Genomic DNA, 20,720 nt, shown 5'->3' with positions numbered 1-20,720 from the left:
TTATATATATATATATATATACAGGGTGATTCATAAAAGATGGGCTAAATTTTAGGAAGTGATAGTACACACCCAAACAAACATTTTTTATCAAAGAATACATGGTCGAAAGCAAAACGCAAAGGAGCTGGCTCATTTGGAAAGTTGTTTCATGCAAACGAGAAAACTCCATTCCTGTTGCGAGTTACCGCACTGCGAGCTATTATTTGCATGTAATGGGAAGAAGAGCCCTTAGCTAGGTGGTCCTTTAGCTTGGCCACCGCGCTCGCCAGACCTTTCATGTCACGATTTCTTTCTGTGTGGGCCTCTGAAGGTTCTTATGTATAAGACTCCTATTGAATCTGCAGAGGAACTTGTCTCCAAGCTTTCGGCAGCTGCAGGAGAAGTTCGCGGTATGCCTGGTGTGTTTCAGAATGTTCACCAATCTTTTCTTTGCCGTTGTACTGCGTGCTTAGCCACTGCCAGCCACTGTTTTGAATGCTTATTGTAATCACACGCCATTAAATTTGCTTTTATAACTTAACTTCATCGTTCTTACATAACAGAACATAACTTTTGAATCCCTATAACAGTTGTGGGTTTTGTTTTCGACCATGCATTCTTTAATAAAAATTGTATCACTTCCTAAAATTTTTCCCATCTTTTATGAATCACCCTGTATATATATATAAAATATATATATAATACCCAATCAGAACCAATCAGAAAATTCCCTCTTTAAATGTGTCTCCTAAAAATTTTATTAAAATTGTCGAAATATTTTTAGGATTTGTAGCTAAAATTGTTTAATAATTTAGGTAAACTCTTCATTTTATTATTATAGAATATATTATTTAGATGCTTGAAGATTTCGTGGTTTAGAAAACTTGATACTAAATAATAAATAATTTATATTAAAATTTAAAGAACTCTATATGCTGGTAATATATGGAATTTAAAATTAGTATATTCTTAGAATGTGTCGCATTAATAGTTATAGCTTATTTACTTTTATTTATAAAATAGTTGTGCTTGAAGAGATTTTCGCTCTTTTTCTTCTTTAACTTCTTTAGTTTTATCTTTCAGCACTGCTTCAGTTTTCAATAACCATTTATCTAATATACACATTTAATATTCCCTTTGTAATTTCAGACACTTCACAATTGTAAACAAGTTATGACTTAAACACATATTTTTTTTCATTTTTTAGTGGCAACATCACCGTTAGAAATAACTGGTGAACCAGAATTTGCAGAACCTATAAGTAATGTAACAGTATCAGCAGGAAGAGACGTTAGTTTACCATGTGTTGTAGATAACCTTGGTACATTTAGGGTAAGTAAAATTCGTCCAATTTTATTTTTGATTACAATTTAATTTCTGAATTACTTTTTAAAAAAAAGGCAGGTATTGATTCGTACATTGAGTGAATAAACAAAAGTTTTTCTCTTTTTCAATTTTACGCAGATTAATTGAAAAGGGAGATATGAATTGCTAATAAGTGTTACAAAAAAAAATTCGAAAATAAGTAAATTCTACGTTTTATTTTTAAAATCTGCTTTTAACTAATTTGTGCGGTAAAAGTCATAAGTATATTTTCATATGCTTTAATTTTTCCTTTCACAAAGATACCATTTCGCCTTTAACCATTTTGTATTTTGCCTTTTACTATTTTGACTTTTCTCATTTTGCCTTATAATATTTTGCCTTTTACCATTCAGCTTTTGACCACTTTAGCCTTTTATTATTTTAGACTTTTACCAAACCACTGTATCAAAAATCTTAATTTTTTTTAATTTTTTTTTGCGCTTAACTTTTTTTTAATTTAGAGTCTACTAGACTTTGGCTTTCCCAGTAACATATGAATTTTAGAGGTGAAATATTTTTTTATAAAGTATTTTTATTTACGTTAATAAAACTAATTTTAACATAATGAAACAGTTTGTTTTTTTTAAGCCCAACCATTACAAATTTAATTACTTTTTTTATGAAAATATAACAAAAAGAAACAAAAAAGAATGTTTGAGACTCCATTCTTTTATACTAGTCTTCGACCCATACTAGAGTTTGTGTATTCACTATATTTACAGTAAAAAATCGAAGTTTGTTATATTCTAATTGCTGCCGCCAAAACCTGCATTTTTTGTAAGTGGCTCGGTAAAAACCTGGCTCTCGCTTTCATATGATTCTATTCCGGCCTTTTACCAAGCCTGTGCGGTAAATACCAAAGCGTTTCCAAACATCATTGTTAAATCATAGATACCATCGGAAGACTTAGACTTTATCAGACTTCAGATTTTACAGTGAGACCTGAATTTTGGAAGCGAAATTATATGTTATTTCCTAAAAAATATTTTTAATTTTTATTTAATATGTATATTCATTTTTATTGAAATTATATTTAGAACTATTTTGCAGTTACAAGACATTTTAAAACATATTTTATGGAGAAAAAAAAATTTAGGGTGATTTCATGATTTTGTCCATCACACGAAGAAAAAAAAAATTTAAAGGAAAATTATTAAATATCCTGGAATGTGCAATAAAGTCATTTTTAACGACATCTATTCTTGCCAATATAAACGATGTATTAGAAAACGATAGGGTATAATATATGCTATGTAGATTTATGTAGAAAGCAACGTGAATAAAGCACATACGGAAGTATAGAAATGAACATACTATGATTTCGGTTCTATTTTTTTTTTATTTTTTTTTTATAAATTACGCCCGCCATCGTCTTCTCAGACATAAGGCGTCTTGCAGTCCAATACAATACTGAAGTAGCTCCAGAAGGTGAGAGGGCACAAAAGTCATTATTTCGGTTCTATAAACAATAACCTTTCTCAAAGTTTGAGCACCAAATGAACTAGTGCTTTATTCACATTGTTTTTCTAATTGGTAAGAAACAAAGAATTACTAAAGTGATAAGAAAATTGATAAACATGTGAAAATGGTTAGACCAAAAGAGAGAAAGGGGAACACATTTGAACAAGACAATACAAAAGGACAGGAGAAATGTGTATTTTTTTCTCAGCCCCTTCTTATGTGACCTGTATATGAGCTATTTAGAAGAAAAACTCTTTGATTTAATGAATAAAAAAATCCTTTTTATTTTCTATTCTGTGTGAGCGTCAGCAAAAATGCTTGAATACTATTGAAAAATATATTAATATTAATTTTTGTATCTATACAGTAAGTACATAGTTTTCATTCTGGAGTGCCAAAAATGAGTGTCATGACGAGGAAGTGACATGAAAATTAGGAGGACATTTTCTTTTGTGTTCAATCCCTGTAATGTAGTATCGTTCTTACGAAAAAAATTCCTATTCAAGTTTTGCTGAGGCAAAAGACAGTAATCCTGCTAGGCCAGGAGTTTGTAGTGGTTCCACAATTAGAGCACTATACTGTAAATCATTAACCCGTTTTTCAATGTCCACAAATATGGATAGCATTTAGAAAATCGGATTTTATATAAGTAACCAGTTTTTCGGATATTATATCTACTGAAATCAAAGCTAAGAGGGTTGGATGCTTTTATTATTACTTACATGACAATAATTCTTCCCCAGCAATATTTTATTATCCTGGATAATAACAAATATAGCTTTTCATATAGCATAAATATGGTTCAGACACTATGACGGAATTATAATTCAATAGGAAATAAAAAAGGCTTCTTCTATAATCGAATCTACGATAAGATATAATTCTGTATATTTCACGAAACCCGTTTCGCTTGACATTTTTTTAATTTATAAAATTAAAATGCAAATTTAAACAAATATGCAAATTTAAAAACAGGCATAAAACTTCAAAAATAATTATTTTTCTTATGAGGGGCTAAAAGACCCCTTTTGGTATTTTAAGTATTTATATAGTTATTTATTTTAATTAACAGAAAGTCATGAAAGTTAGATATATACTTAGANAAAAAAAAAAAAAAAAAAAAAAAAAAAAAAAAAAAAAAAAAAAAAAAGAAATATGTGCTTCGAAGATCGCCTGTGTCTTTAAAAATACTATAAGATATGGCAAAAAACGATCAAAATGATTTCAATGGCTCTTCTAGTGTTAAAGAACGACACACTAAACAATTGGTTAGGTAGTCATTTACATTACTTGGAATATGCTCTTGGAGCAAAAAAGAAATTTCTAGAAGCTATAAATTTGTTTTTCACAACTTTAAACAGTGTCAACTCAAGATTCAAAGGCTGAAGTTTGCTGAAAAAATTAACCTGAAAAATTTGACAATTTAAGCACTTATAATTTCTGTCCCCTCTCACAGAGAAAAGGACAATAAGATAGAATTGAAAGAATGTGAAAAAAGCTACAGAAATCTGATAAACAAGAAACGGAAGAGATAAAAAGAAAGCTCACAAAAAGTTTTTGCGAGCTTTGTATAGAAAAAAATTATTTGAATCTCTTAGAAAAGCGTATCAAGTGGTATTTTCTTAAGATGGGTAACGTAAAATATGAATTAATTGAACATTCTCGATACAGGCAATTTTCACAGATCAGTAGAAAATGACGTAGAAAGTGGGTATAGATATATATTGTTATAATTATAAGTTATTGCATTTATAATTATAACAATAATCATAACTTTCTCCTAACAGCTAGAAACTTTCATTATACTAGTTTATAACTTTAACAGCTTAAAATAATAGTATTCATACGAAAATTAATAGCGTTTTATTGATATTGACAATCTAAATTAGTGTTCGAAATTTTACAAGTGTATCTTTATTTTAAATTCATGAAGAAACTGAGACAGTAAGTAGCACGAAGTAAAATATCGAATCTTTCTGAAATAATACTTCAATGCAATTTTATTTCGATCATTAAATCGCATTCCATCACACCCAAAAGGCAATCGAAGAATACAGGTAGCTTTTAAATCTCAATTTACATTTCTCTTACAAATTCAAAGAATCCATGCATAATTTATAAATCCAGCACTGATGCACACTATGTCTCTATTAAAAACAAAGGAAGAGCACTTCAAAAAAAGTTAGACGCTTTCTCAAAAGAAATAAAGCAAAACAAAAAATAAAGGGGGAAACAATTTGTCTTGAAACTACTATACGAACGACACATTTTCTTATATATTCAACTCTGTTTGTTTTCTTCGTTCACTTTTTTTAACTCGAGAGCTGATAAAGAAAAAGAACGAACAACGTATTTTATTGATAGGTGCACGGAGGAAGCTCGATGAAAAAGGGGAGTCTGTTCTAACATTGGGAAGTTAGTGGCATTTCTGGAATGCCAGCAACGCTGCCTCTGTGTCACATAGAGATGGTTCCGTCAGTTCCTGCCCGGGCATGTCAATTCCCGTCGAAACGTCTCCTCAAACTTACCCTTTTGTTTACTTCACTTATTTAGTTCTCTCCGAATACAAAAAGACAGAAAGAATGCTGTTGGAATGTTTTCGGTTATATTGCCGCGTTCGATATGTCCCCTCAATGTCTGCAAAGAACGTTTTTGTTTTCCTGTCTTTTGTTCTTTTACTGAAAGCATTTAATCCTTGCAATGGAAATCAGTATTTTCTTGCAATGTTTATCGAGAACCGAAGAAACAAAGCATTGAAAGAGATATAAATGTCTGAATAAAGAAATAATAAAAATAACAAATGCCCAACGTTCTATTGGCATTTTCCGTCACAGAATGCTAATAAAACTTCAAGTTTAATAACAACAACGCAAGTGTACTTGTGAGACTCGCTAAAATATCCAAAAATAATTCTTAAATAAATGCAACACGTGTAAAATAATGCTGTGAATGGAAAGTAGCTGTGTTTTATTCTAACATAATCGAGTTTAATTCTTGTCATATAATTAAATCTAGTTTTATCAGGTTTAATTCCAGTCATAGAATTAAATCTAGTTTAATCAGGTTTAATTCTTATCATAGATCTAGCTTAACACAAGTCAACTTAATGAATTTCTGTGTCGTTTTCACATTGATGTTTGTACAAGCAGGTCACATAGTGCATAAACGTGTGTACGTAATCTACGAGTTTTTTGAGATGGAAGTTGTAAATGAAATTTATTATCGACTAAAGTATACAATTATTATTATCAACCACACGTTTATAGCAATGCAGCAATTAACACTTCTGATTGAACTTAGGAATTGCCCCTTCAATCAAGATCAAGCCAATTATGGATGAATATATTTAAAAAACAATTATCTGCTACCCATTATTTCCAATTTACGACTTGCATTTTTAAATCGAATTATATCATCTGCTTATAGTCACTTTCTTGTTCATATGGTGTCACAAGGAAAATTGTTCAAAATTGAGAGACGCCAAATTCTTAAAATGTGTCCCCAAATATTAGAAATGATACAATAAAAATGAAATTATAATGCGTTTTTTTATAATGACTAAAGTTTAAAATAAAGAAAAGTATATATATATATATATATATATATAATAATCNTATATATATATATATATATAATAAGTTAAAATAAGATGGAGGTGTTTAAATTGTCTTTGACACACAATTTTAAAAAATGTTTAAATAAGTAGGAAATTTAATGACTATTAAATTATTAATTAACAAAGGAAAGCAAGCTAAATATCAGCTTTCAAACGGAAATAAAAGCTGATCATTAAAGTAAGTTATGCAATTAATAAAGAAATTAACAAAGGATAAATAAAAAAAACAAATATATAAGAAACAAATTATCAAACGAAAACTTACAAAAAAAACAAGTTAGCAATTAAAAATTAGCAAAAAAACTAGTTAACAAGAAATCACAAGAAATAACAGTTAATGTAAAAAAACTAACAGTTAATAACTATAGAAAACAAACTAACAATTAATAACTACCAAAAAAAAAAACAACTGTTACTAACTTAGAAAAAATTAGTCGAAAGAAATACTTAATCCCTTAATAAACGTGCTTTTGAAGCACATATTATTTTATTTCACATTCAAAATTATTATCACAAACTATTTAACACAGTGTATAATAGGTAAGTAAACAGCTTTTAATCTAATTTTTTTCATTTTGTCCTGTCAAATCGTTAAAAGTGTGCCGCATCAAAAAAAAAAGGTTGAGAATCACTGATGTAATGCTTTATATTTTATAATGAAATAGCTAAAAAAATTACTTGTTTGATTATAGTCTAACATAGTAGTTTTAACACTGAAAAAAAATTATTTTAAATTTAACTTTTTAGAGTAGAATGATATAGGGAATAATAATATAATATATAAATTATACAATAAAAAATTTATGAAATTATCATAATGGTACAACTTGATTGGCATGTTTTAAAATTAAGATGAGTTTCCATGCAGGTTTCTGCTTTCATGGGACAATAGGTTTTTCATGAAAAACAAAATAATTTCCTTAAAGTAACTAAATTCAAAAAAATGTCTGTTGAAAATAGTAGAAACAATTTAAATTTCCATTATATACTTAAATTTTTTTAATTAATTTTTATACTGTCATTTTTATTTCAAATAGAAAAAAACTAATTCACTTTTTTGCTTTTTGATAAAATTGTGTAGAGTTTAGCAAAATATATTGCATCTGAAATGAAGCCTAATTTTGATTGCCATGAACATTAATTTCCTAGTTTAATAATACGGAAAATTTTTTTTTTTTTGCATTTGTTATTTTAAATGCAATCATAATACATTTATTTCTGAGCATTTTTATCTCTAAAACAATATCTGCATATGTTTTTAGTGAAATATAATTATATCCCTAACACCCACTTTTACCCCACTAACCAAAACATGTTCCTTAGAATGCATCACCATAAGAAAGTAATGAAACAGAATAAATGTATTACGCTTCATATTCAATTGATATGAATCAAATGTGAACAAAATGCATCAAAAGTGTCAGTAACATGAATTTAATGGTTTGAGTTTCGAGCTTACTTTAAAAAATAGCTTCATTTTAAACCCTCTTTACCCCACCTGACCCTATAATGTGAATGAGTAAACGATATTGCATTAGCCTTTTTTTTCTAAATCAAAAAACTGTGTATGAATTTGAAGAATAAAATTTTAAAAATTAAAAATTATGATAGATAACAACTACTTTAAATAAATAAAAAAAACTAGCTCCGTGTAACGATTTTATGCTTAACATAGTTTTTTTCTGCTCTTTTTTTTTTTTTCTTTTTTTTTAATTTCTATGTTATACATAGACATATTAGTATTCAAAGCACTAATCTGCAAAAGAGGAAACAATAACAGAATAAAAAAAGGAAGAAAAGAAACAAGATTAAAAAAAAAACTTTAATTCGAGTAAAACATTTTTGTTTCAAATTCTCAATGACCACCTAAATCAAATTAAACTAAATTGAAGAAAACATAAACAATCGTATTTGCTCTAATTAGAAAAACCACCCACACAGCTTGCAAATCACATTTTATTTATTTGTTTTTTTTTCCTCCCTCCTTGCATATGCATATCCTTATGTCGTATCTACATTTCCGAGATGAAAAAAAGAAATAAAAAAAAAAAAAGAAAAAGTCGAATAATCTAACCAAAAGAACAAAACAAAATACAAACCAAAATTGCATTATTTGGCTAATACGATACGTGGTTGGATCATTCGCTAGTTTTTGTCTCACCCCTTCCCACTCTACCCACTTGCTAACTTATTTCTTTGTTATTTCGTTTCGTTTTCTTCCTTCATTACTTAAGTAATGTCTCAGATGGAAACGGGCGTTCGTTCCTTTATTTTTACCCGGGATAACATTCCCCCACCCCCCTCGTGCTAGAAGAGCCAATGAGAAGTGAACGTGAACTGAGTGACAAATTCCAAATTAAGTACCTTTGGCCTTCGTTTCTCAGCGTTTGCACTCGCCAGAAACTTTAAGAGGAATATAGTTCTTGTGTTGCATTCTGCCTTCGGGGAAAGAAGCAAAGATAATAAACCGGTAGATAGAAACATGTTTCTTGAGGGGAATGTTTCTGGTTCTTACAGGATAAAAAAAAGGAAAAAGTGGGATTGCTCAGCATGTCAGCCTTAATCCTTTGAAGCATCTTCGGGAATTATTTGTCCGATGGACGGTCATGTAGAAGATCGCCTTTCTTAATGTACTTTGCCTCATCTCCGACTCCGTCTTCCATTACTACCGTGTTTCGAATGCATTCTTCCACTTATGCTTCTTCGGGAAGCATAAGTATTTCTGAACCAAATAAAGTACTTTTAGTCTACTTTTCTGTGATTTGAAAACTGATTCTGAATTTCCTAAGCTTCGTTGGAATAAGTCATAACGTGGAACTATGAATATATGGAAAATAATCCGGCTTTTAAACGGAGGGTTTTAAATATGAAATGCAACTAATATTGAATTGATTTAAAAAATGTATATGATTCCCTAATTTGTGAACGGAATGGTTTTGCTCCTAAATATGAATTGATTTTTTTCGGATTTAATTGTTCTAAATAAAATACCATAATATTTTTCAAAGCCAGCAGAATACGTTTAAAGTTGTCATTTAAAAAAAAAAACAGTTTTACGCAAACAGTTCAAAATAGAATGTTTTTAGCTCGCACTTTATAACATAAATTTTTTAAAAGTAGAATGCAATTATTTTAATTATTCTTTCATTATATAGACTCAGCTCTGAAATGAAAAAAATATTACGTTTTTATATTTCAGATATGATGTTAATTGTTTTAGAGAGCTTATTTTAATATTTAAAATATTTCGTTCTATTCATTATCAACTCCAGTTCATTTGGTAATTTTTTTTTCTGAAACTTCATGCGGAAGTTTAAAAATGTATCAATTAAAATATCAATTTCAATAAAAGTTAAGATTTGAAATTTAAAAATTTCACTTTTTAAGTGAAGTCGCGTCTGATTTTTTAATGTGCAAATTATGTTTATCCTATATTAATTATATTTTTAAAAAAACATGTTTACCCTCATTTTCCCGATAAATGAATTTTAGTCTCATTTTCAGCAGATTAAAAGACAATTTATTAATATTTAAACTTCCTTAGAATCTGTTAGCAAACTAAAGAATAAGATATAACTAAATTCGTTCAATTAAATATAGTCTGAGTTTAAAATAATTACGTTCTGTTTTCAGACAAAACTGATTTTTTACAAATTAGTCTAAATTTTCAAAATTCATGCTTTTTTAATTCAAAAAATATTATTCAGCTACTTTTATTAAATTCGCAAGTATGAAACAAAATTCTGTATAATTAAATAGATCCAGTCGCAGAAAACATGCATTGTTTGAAAAAATAATAAGTATAAAAAGTATAAGAGTAACTGATAAGTTGTAACTAAATAATATTATGGTAATTAGGAAAACTAACTTTTGTAAACTTGTAATTTTATCCGAAATATTTGAGATTTATTACAACGAATGCGTTCGAATTTTTTTTGAAGCTAAGTTGTAAAATGCATGAATTATAGTTAAGTAATCAATTTATTCATTTAAAAAATGTTTTTATTTTGATTAGATAAAAAATTATCTTTCATATATAAAATCAAGCAAAATTAATATATATATATNATATATATATATAAATGAACATGGACAGGTTATTTTTAAGTAGTTAGCATAGAATTGAAAACATGATATAATTGAAAAAGCTTGCATTTAACTAAACAAATTATTTCATAATCACAAACAGCAAGCTTAGATCACTTTTCCAGAATCAATTCTCAAGCCTATGTTTGCCAAGACCAAAACAATTAGCTTAAGCACTAGTCCATTATTTCAGCGGTTATTCAAAACGCCCGGAGAATCTTTATGGTATTAACCGTATGCGTATCGTAATACTTTTATCAAATTACCTTTTTTCTTTGACTTTCCTCTAAGCGAATCTTTGGAACTTAATTAAATAATATTTCATCTCTTCTGCCTGCTTGTTAAGACTTTTGGTAATGAACGCAGAGCAGGTAAGACTGATTAATTTGAAACATTTCTTAAATTCTTAAGACTTATCTTAATTTCACTTCACGTTTCTCATATTCAAGTTTCGTATATGATAATGCAGTTAAATTTAAAATATTTTATATATAAAGAAAAATAGATATTAAATATCTTTTCCTTTTCACTAAGAGAAAATGTTTTAAAATATGATGCGTTTTGTAAACATTAATTTCATAATTAAATTAATAGCATTGGAATCTCTACTTGCTTTGAAAGTTAAATGCTATTAATCTAGTTTATCTTAAAAGAAATAATCACTTATATTGTTTTTATTTAGCTTTGTTAAGTGATTAACGTTCCCTAAAACTGACATATATGTCAAATATATGGTGTTCACCTTTTAATGATGATCCGAGTCTTTCCGTCAGAATATTTTTCAACATGGTGGAAGTGGATTTGAAACCAATCCTAACTCGATGTTACATAATTTTCTTTTCTCTAAATTGTGCTATCTTTTCAGGCTATCTATCTTTATAAGAAATGATCACTTATATTGTATTTTTCCATAAATGACTTAGCTTTGTTAAGTGATTAACGTTCCCCACAACTAGCTTATATGTCAAAGATATGGTGCTCACCATTTAATGATGATCCGATTCTTTCTGTCAGAATATTTTTCAGCATGGTGGAAGTGGGCTTGAATCCCATCCTAAATTTTGATGTTACATAATTTTCTTTTCTCTAAATTGTGCTATCTTCTCAAGCTATCTATCTTTATAAGAAATGATCACTTATATTGTTTTTTCCCCCATAAAATACTTAGTTTTGTTAAGTGATTAACATTCCCCACAACTAGCTTATATGTCAAAGATATGGTGCTCACCATTTAATGATGATCCGAGTCTTTCCGTCAGAATACTTTTCAGCATGGCGGAAGTGGGTTTGAATCCCAACCTAACTCTTGATATTACACAATTTTCCTCTCTCTAAATTATGCTATCTTTTCTTCAACTTGACAAAGATTTATAAGTCTTACTTTGTAATGAACACCAAAGCCAGGATATAAAAACAATAAGAAATTACAATAAAAACCACAATTTTATTCGAAATTTTAAAAAAAGTAATAATGACGATTAGAAGACAATTGCAGCTCACGGTGCTCATTTCAATACAGCGTAGATTGATTGGCCGAATGGTTGAAGTAATAGCATGGCCCCCGCACCTACATTTACTAACTGTACACGAACTCTCCCATCTCTGATTCCGCTAGGGTTATTGCACGGGAGTGAATTTCAACTTACAAAGATACAATTTGAGAAATTGCAATCTGATCAGACATCCTTTATTTAGAACGGGGAATCGAACCTCGTACTTAAGCTTACAAAGACTTAACTCACCACATCTATTCGCGCACATAATTTTATACTGTTGTTAAAAACATTAGATTATTGATAAAGATAGTAATTTTGTAGTTAATTACTTTGTAGTTAGTTTTTCAATGCTAAAGCCGAATGGTAGACCCAATAAGTAATAAAGACTAATATGCCTATTTGTTTCCTTTCTCTTTAAACTTTACCGTAAGAATCCTCAAATATGTTTAGGTTACATTAAAGAAAGTTATAATACATAGAAATATGAAAATAACTAACTAAACTTGAAGAAAAAATATTTAAATCCATCAAAATACTGCTCCTAAGTAATTAGCTCCATCGATAAAAGAAACCTGGATTTCAAATCACGCATGTTATATCCGTAGTCTGAACTTCAAACTTCGGTGCATTCTACTCCTACTACTGAAGCTACAGAACAATCAACTTCAGTAGCTTTAGTAAAAACTGGAAGAATTGATTTAAATAAAAAATATATATAACTTTATCAGAGTGGAAATCAAAATTTTTTGAGCACTCAAACACGGCACACATTCTCAAGACACCTAACGCTTGAACTAGAAATAAGGACAAAACACAGTTGCCAAAGGAAAAAGTTAAAGAAATAATGTGAAATAGGAAACAAAAAAAATCTTGGTGGCTAAGAGAGAAGTGCTAGAAGAAGAAGGCACATCAGAGCTGCAAGCATATTTAGGCGGAATGTAAAGCTTGAAGCTGAGTTGATGTAAATAACTAGAGAATAGCCATTTAGTCATTTACTGAAGTTGAATCTTGTTCCATTCATATGAATCCCGCTTCCCTAGTTAATGACATCAACTCCGTCCCACCACTATATTTCAAAAGAAAATGTTTCTCACCCTCAATTGCCTACTTCATTCACTCCTATTCTCACTCATTCATCTCGGTTACATTTCACATTGTTCTTTTCCAGTCTTTTTGTTGGCAACTCTGAATTTTTTTGTTCTTAACTTTTTCTAGTGTTTGTTCGTGTCACGTGCTGTTTGTCTTGAAAATGGGTGTCACATTTGAACGCTCTAAACGAAGCTTAATTAAACATTTATACATTATACATTCAAAGAAGCTTAATTAAACATTTATTACTTGTTATTTTATTTTCAAAAACTTTTGGTTATATTTTCTTAATTACCAACTTAATTTGCACTATATAAGAAAAATTTATTGATTTCTAGCATTCCTTAAAATTCATCTTAAATACAATCCACGAGTTGCATATTCGGATTTTGCACAGACAGAAAAGGTTAATTATTTTGATGATGTGAAAGATCTTATTAAAATATAGAAATACGTAGTTCTAAAATTAATTTATATCTAAATTGAAATTAACAGGAACAGAACAAGTATATTTAATTATGCATAAAAATTTATTCGCATATGTCGAACTATCATAGTTTCTACGATACATCGAATGCATTTAAAGTTTTTTTTTCTAGTTTTGATAGAAACCTAAAAAGTTTAGAATAGGAATAATAAAGAAAAATCAGAATGCTTCTATGTCTTTGATTTTTTACATGCAATAATTTTGGTAATATCACTAATAAATGTAAATGTTTACAAACGATAGAAAAACAAAATGGTAACAGAAAACACAAATGAATAATCTTTGTGTAAAATATGTTTCAAATCTAATCGAATTTAGCTGATAAAAGTAATGCTACAAATTATCTTGCGGTAAATTATAAATTTAAACTTTAAATAATTGATACACATAAAGAAGTTAAATTAACTGCCGAAGAAAAGCTGAATTTTTTATTTCTTATGACAGTAGTAATGGAATGAAAAGAATTAATAATTATATGAATTGAATGTTTAAGGCTACAGTGGACTCCCAAAATCGTGAAAATCACTCGAAAAATCGATTCTCTGATTTTGACCATTTTGTATTAATTAAATGATCATATTATTAAAAAATCATACTATTTATAAAAACCTTAGGAATTTGCAAAAAATCTTAGAAATTTTCTTAAAAAATTTTGAAACAGTTTTTATTAAAAAAATACAATAATACTATTATTATTTTCAATCAGAAAAGATGTAAATGATAATTTATTTAAAAAGTTTAATTTATTCTTTTTTAAATTTCACGTAGCAACACATTTTAATGAAATTGTTTCAATCTAAAAATCAGACAAAAAAACTTTGTGAATGGCTCAAAAATGATTATCTTCAAAAATTATTGAAAAAAAAAATTTTTTTTTTTGCTTTTACCAAAATATTTTAAAAGCTTCGTAGTAATTAGCTTTACCCCCAATCTCTTTCACATTCTAATTTTTATAAAACTTTTATCATTGCATAGAATCTTATTCAGAATTTAAAAAAAAGAGAAAAATAGATTAATGCAAACATTTCTTATTACATTTAATTCTCTAATCTAATTTTACCATGCTTTTATTTTTCTCATAAAAAATGATACAGAGAAAGAAAAAAAATATTCAAAAAGAAACCCTACTTTCATTATTCAATCTAATTTATATCCATAATATCCAGAATTGAGTAATATTTATTTTAACGTCAACTATAAAAAATAAATTTTGTTTTTTTTAAAAAAAATAGAAGATATTATATAAACAAAAAAAATAGTAACATAAGAGATAAATAGTTTTAGTTATCTTTTAGAAACATATGGATCATCATTTTTGAANTGTTTATATATATATATATATATATATATTACTGCTGTTTATATTATAGTACAATATAAAGTTAAAAATCTAAAATAAAAAGTTCATATCATTCATTCTTGAGTATGTTTTTCTTAATCTTTTTATTAATATATTTCTATATAAAAATTTCAATTTTACGAGTTAATATTTAATTTGCTCAGTTATGCCAAATTCAAACTTTTGCTCTTGCTTTTTCTACAAGTAAAAAAATTCAAAATGAAATATTAACCTATGAAATCCTTTATTGTTTCTCTAGTGTCACTTTTAGAACGATCGGACCAAATTTAAACCATATTATTATTGCTGTGTTATACGTTAAATTATATATATGTATATATGATTCCACATATAACACATAAATTTAAATAATATATTACCTTACGAAACGCATTGATTTTTTAATTTCGTTCTTTGAATGATCTTGTCCACCTTGATCCTTATTATCACTGTTGTGTAATATGTCTAACCATATATTTGATTCTATATATAACACGTAATTATATACAAATCCATGAAATCCTCTATTGTTTCATCAAATGCAATCTTAGACTTATTGGTTCAACCTTTAACCATATTATCGCTGTCGTGTTATATGTTAAACTATTTGCGTGATTCGATATATGACACGTAAATTGAAATAAAAAATAAAACTATGAAATAGTTTATTTTTTCTTCAATTCAACTCTTAGAATAATCGGTTCAACCATAAACTTCATTATCTCTGTCGCGGTATATGTAGAACCAGATACATGGTTCTACATATAATATATAAATTAAAATAATATAAAAAATATGAAATTTTGATTGATTTTTAATTGTGATCTCGAAAAATTCGGTTAAACATTGAACCATATTGTCAATATCGTGTTATATGATTAACCATAAATATTGTTAAAATTTGCTGCAACCTTAACTACATGAACTGTGTTTCCGTTCACGTTGTACTGATTCGGTTATAAGATCAAAACTTGTTGCAGTACTAAGATTCAGTAAATTTGTAACATAATTGTTATTTAAAAACTTGAAATTTATAACAATGTATTTTAAGAATGTATAATGTAGGAAGGAAAACGCATAAAATAATGATAACAGTGTAAAAAAATTATTGTGTGAAATTTTTTTAAAAATTTTTTTTAACTTATAAATTATTGTATTAACACATATTTTAAAAGCAAATATATAAAATTTTATTATGTAATCGAATAATATCCATAAGTAGCTAAATTTTAATACTTTCTATACAGACATTTTCAAATATTACGAAAGAAGATAAAACATATCATGTCTATTGATTAAATTTGCGGACGAAAAATAAAAATAAAATATTTATTTAGAATTTGCGCTACGTTTATTTACAGAAATTTTTCTCTCAATATTATAATATTCAACATAAAATATTTTAAATCTATATATTTTTAAACATCAAAATGTCATTATGCATATAAATATGTTAGTTTAAGATTATCAAGATCGCAATATTTAGGACTTTGCTAAGTTTCTATAATTGGATTAACAAAAGAGTAAATAAATTTCAGTTCTTAGGAAACTTAGGAGGGTTACAAAAATATTTAGTTTTTAAGTACGATAAGGTAATTATTTAGTTTAGAATTAGGCTTCAGTAACAGGCCTATTTTTTATGTCAATGTTATCCGAGATATTAAACTTATTAGATTTGATTTTACATGTGCAACGTAAACTTTAACATTTGAAACAAATCAAAATTTACGAGCCGTATAAATTCATTTATAAAACTTATGCTCATCATATTGTATTGAATTTATGCTTATTTTTGATTTTTTCCAAAATTATTGTTACTAGTGTCTTATTGTTACGAAGAACTGAAATATGATATTTTTATTTTTTCTCTGAAAGTAACAAAAATGCTAATTCATTTTCAATTTTACAGTACTTGATAATTTTTATCCGTGCATTAATTATTAAGTTACATATCTAATTATGAAACAACATGAAATGTTTTTTATATCTTTTTGAAATTTTTTAATTGCTTTTAATTTTAAAGACAAAAACATAAAATATGTTTATTCGGCAGTAGATATCAACAGTTGGTTATTTAAAAGTTTGTTCTAATCTAATTAACATGTTAAATGAGCAATATGTCTATAATAAACTTTCTTTTGTAACTGAAGCGTTGGGCTACGTCTAAGAATATTACCAAAAAATAAATCTTTTGAAAACATTTGTTTTTCTCAACATAATTTCAAAATATCAGGTTCAGAATATAGGGGAAAAATTAGAAAAAAAAATTTATGAAAAATAGAAAAAGGGAAAATAACAAGTAGTTAAAATGGCCTAAATATTTAAATTAATAAAATTAAGCTTTCGAATATTTAATATTTTAGTCATTAATGTCTTTATTTGTATACTTGATGATGGTATCCATTAAAATAAATGTGGTAGCAAATATATGGTATAGAAGTGAATCATGAAATTAGAAAATCAGTGCTTGTATTGGCATAACTGTGATGAGGAGAATGATGCTACCACCATCATTTTTGATAGATATAATTTTATAACCGTCATTGAACAAGTCGTAAACCCAAATTTGGGTTTACGACTACTATTGTTCAACTCCGTAACCTTGTAATTTTGAACCCAATCCAGAAGACAAGGAAACTCCTGGATCAAGTATAACATTTTTGGTTGCATCAATCTTTGATTGCATCAATCAGTGGAGAGGAATGCAACGTGCTTTGCTGCAAAGGCAATTTATAAAAATGCCGAATTTTGGAAGAAATTCAACAAAATCCTGCAGTGATGTTGCAACAGAAAAGAGTGTTTTGACATTTGCCTATTGCGTTTGTGGAATGGTGGGCATCTATAAGACTATTTTTTCAGCTTCGAAACTATATGTATTTATGCTTACTGTGTGTCCTTTATTTAATATAAGTATTATCCTATTAACACTTTTAAAATCACCCGATTTACGGCCGTACATCACTCTTAATTTTTCTATTTGAACTACTTTTTCTTAAACTATGTCAGACGAAAACCCGAGGAAATCGCAAATTAGAATTTGCATAAAAACAAATTAATAAAGCTAAAATTAAAAGAACACTTAAATACATAAATAAAAATTTTATTAATTATTAACTACTTAATTTAATTATTTAATTTAATTATTTTCAATTAATTATTTAATTTAATCATTTAATTTAACCATTTAGTTTAATTATTAATTTTATATAAAATCTGGTTTACTCAAAAAGAAATTCATGTTAAAGAAGTGTTTTCCAAAAAGCTTTAAACTATTTAAGAACAAAATGGGAATTATATATCTATAAGCTGAATTGCGTTGTGCAATATAATGGGTAAACACACGTACAATAAAATAAAATATTACAAGATCAGATGCGAATTTTGTAATTATATCTTTATGAAACTTGTCTATTGTGTAAACTAAAATTCGTATACTATTTTTTATATTGTGATGAATATAATGATTTTTCGACTGCTAAGCTTTCGAATATAATACATGTTTAAACTGTTATATTGATTATAAATCTTTAATTAATACTTAATAGCTGATTTTTTCAGTAAAATATATATGTTGATTTTTTTTAACTATTCCAGGTAGCATGGATACACACAGATCGCTACACATTGCTCACATTACAGAACCGTGTTATAACGCGGAATTCGAGGTACAAAGTCACTCATAGTAATCACAGAACTTGGTGGTTACACATATCTGATGTACAAGAACGAGATAGAGGAGAATACATGTGTCAAATCAATACGTCACCTATGAAGAGCCAAACTGGCTACATAGAAGTTGTTGGTGAGTTAAAACTTTCTCAAAAATAAATGTAATTTGAAATTTTACATTACTTGGTAAAGAGATAAGGGCAAATACGTAATACAAGATCACTTTTACTAAGGATAAATTTTTACTCTTTGAATAAAAATTATCACCACAATAATGTTACTGTTTATATGGATTTTCATAAAACCATAAAACAATATTTTAATTTTATTGTCAATTATTAAGTATTTTAGCATTAACTGCATACATTAAAAGCGAAAACTTACTAGTAAAATAAACAAAAGTACCGATATTACACATTGGAATAAAAAATTATAATTATTTTAAATAAAAAAATAATTATTTAAAATTTCGTCTCGGATTTATGAGGAATAAGTCCAAGAAAAATAAATCACTAGAAATATGGATTTGGACAATTTGATCCCTATCGTTTTTTATTGCTCCTTAATTCAGAAAATAATTTACTGAAAGTATTTCTGAATTTTCATAATTTAGTTTATTTTAAGTGATTATTTAATTACAGCTTTATAGAAACCTATATAAGGAACTTTATACCTAAAATGACGGGCTTGACCATAGTAACCCCTTGGGTTCTTTAGTAGGTATCCCGTAACCCCAGATAGTTTTGGGTGTTAGGTATCCTTTGCTATATATAAGGTTCACCAGTTTCGTTAAAGTAAGGAAGAAAAAGTATTATGTCCATATCTATAATTGTTGTTCATGGAGAAAAGGAAATGCATGAAAATTGTCTAAGGAACTAATGTAAATACGTAGAAATGCCTATTTTCCATTTAATCAAATATTTTTGTTAACCAAATCGAATAAGTTACTTTAGAATTTTGATTACCAAATCTATCGTTTTTAAAGTAATTATAATTATATTTTAAAATTTTCGATGTCTAATTATTTTACACGCAAACGATTAGGTATACAACAATGTTCAGTCTTTCTAGTATTAAATTATTTTATAAGCATCCGGAATTTACTTGATTACATTTGTGTTCATGCTTATTTCAATTAAACAAAGGGTTTTCATAAAATTATTATAGGCAAACCGTAAAACGAATTTGTGTTACATGGCAGAAATTTTTCTCCCTAAATTATTTTGTCGTATTTTAAAAAAATTTGCGACAAATTACGCCAGTAAATTTATGTAATAAAGAACCATTTATTTAGCTGTTATTTTTCCAGTTCAAACAAAATAGTTAAATAACCATAAATAAGATGGTATTCAAAATGTTAAATGCGAGAAAAATTGTTCATAGCAGCTTTTATTCATTACGTTTAAGCAACCAGCATGTTATCGCACCAACTAGGCCCCTTTAATGAAACCAATTAGTTTCTTTTGATAGTTGCATATTATAGCAGAGAGGGCTAATTTAACAATTTCTTGACTGGCACAACGGAGGATCGAGTCCAAGAGTTGACACTACAATAATTCCTCCAATCCTTTTAACACACGAAGAGTTTCCAATGTCCTACACTCTCCAATTTGTGACCCTGGGCAATTGAAATATGATACTCTCATTCACGCATAGATGGCAGCACAATAAGGCTACTAAATTCTCTTGAGTGTCCAGTTAATTTTCTTTTTTATTTTTTTGAAAAATTAATGCTTTTTTTTAATGTATAAAGTAAATATATTAACTCTTGGGAGAAAAGGCAGCGTTATCCTGAACCTTATATAATGAAATCATACAAAAAACTATAATCAAAAATTAAAAATTATTAATATTTACTGCTACTAGAAATATTTCAATCTAAATTCGGTTATGAAATTTATTGAGGCATTATAAACTTCTCCTTTTTTTGTTGCAGATTCCTGTTTCCACAAATATCTAATTGCACTTTTTTTTCAATTTAAAGGTACCGTCAGCTATTTTAAGTATACTCATCAGTCTGCGAATAAGCTGCTAACTATTAGTGTTATACTAATTAGTTTAAGATAGTTATGATTTAGAAAAAGTAAATTATTAAGAATAGAACAGAACGAAATCATATTAACTCATTTA

The 20,720-nt window shown here is 27.5% G+C and overlaps 1 protein-coding gene across 1 annotated transcript in view; it reads left to right on the top strand.

The window, feature by feature from the left end:
• The window catches only part of LOC107454682 (neurotrimin), a 191,720-nt gene that overhangs the window by 116,967 nt on the left and 54,033 nt on the right, over positions 1-20,720 (top strand). Inside the window, exons 2-3 of the mRNA XM_016071956.3 lie at positions 1,190-1,314; positions 18,516-18,723. Of these exons, the coding sequence (XP_015927442.1) occupies positions 1,190-1,314; positions 18,516-18,723 (333 nt within the window). The remainder of the gene's footprint in view (positions 1-1,189; positions 1,315-18,515; positions 18,724-20,720) is intronic.

This window comes from Parasteatoda tepidariorum, chromosome 5 (assembly GCF_043381705.1).
Source record: "Parasteatoda tepidariorum isolate YZ-2023 chromosome 5, CAS_Ptep_4.0, whole genome shotgun sequence".
NCBI lineage: Eukaryota > Metazoa > Arthropoda > Arachnida > Araneae > Theridiidae > Parasteatoda > Parasteatoda tepidariorum.
The sequence above is the reverse complement of the archived record's forward strand: the minus strand, read 5'-3'. Positions and strand labels throughout refer to the sequence as shown.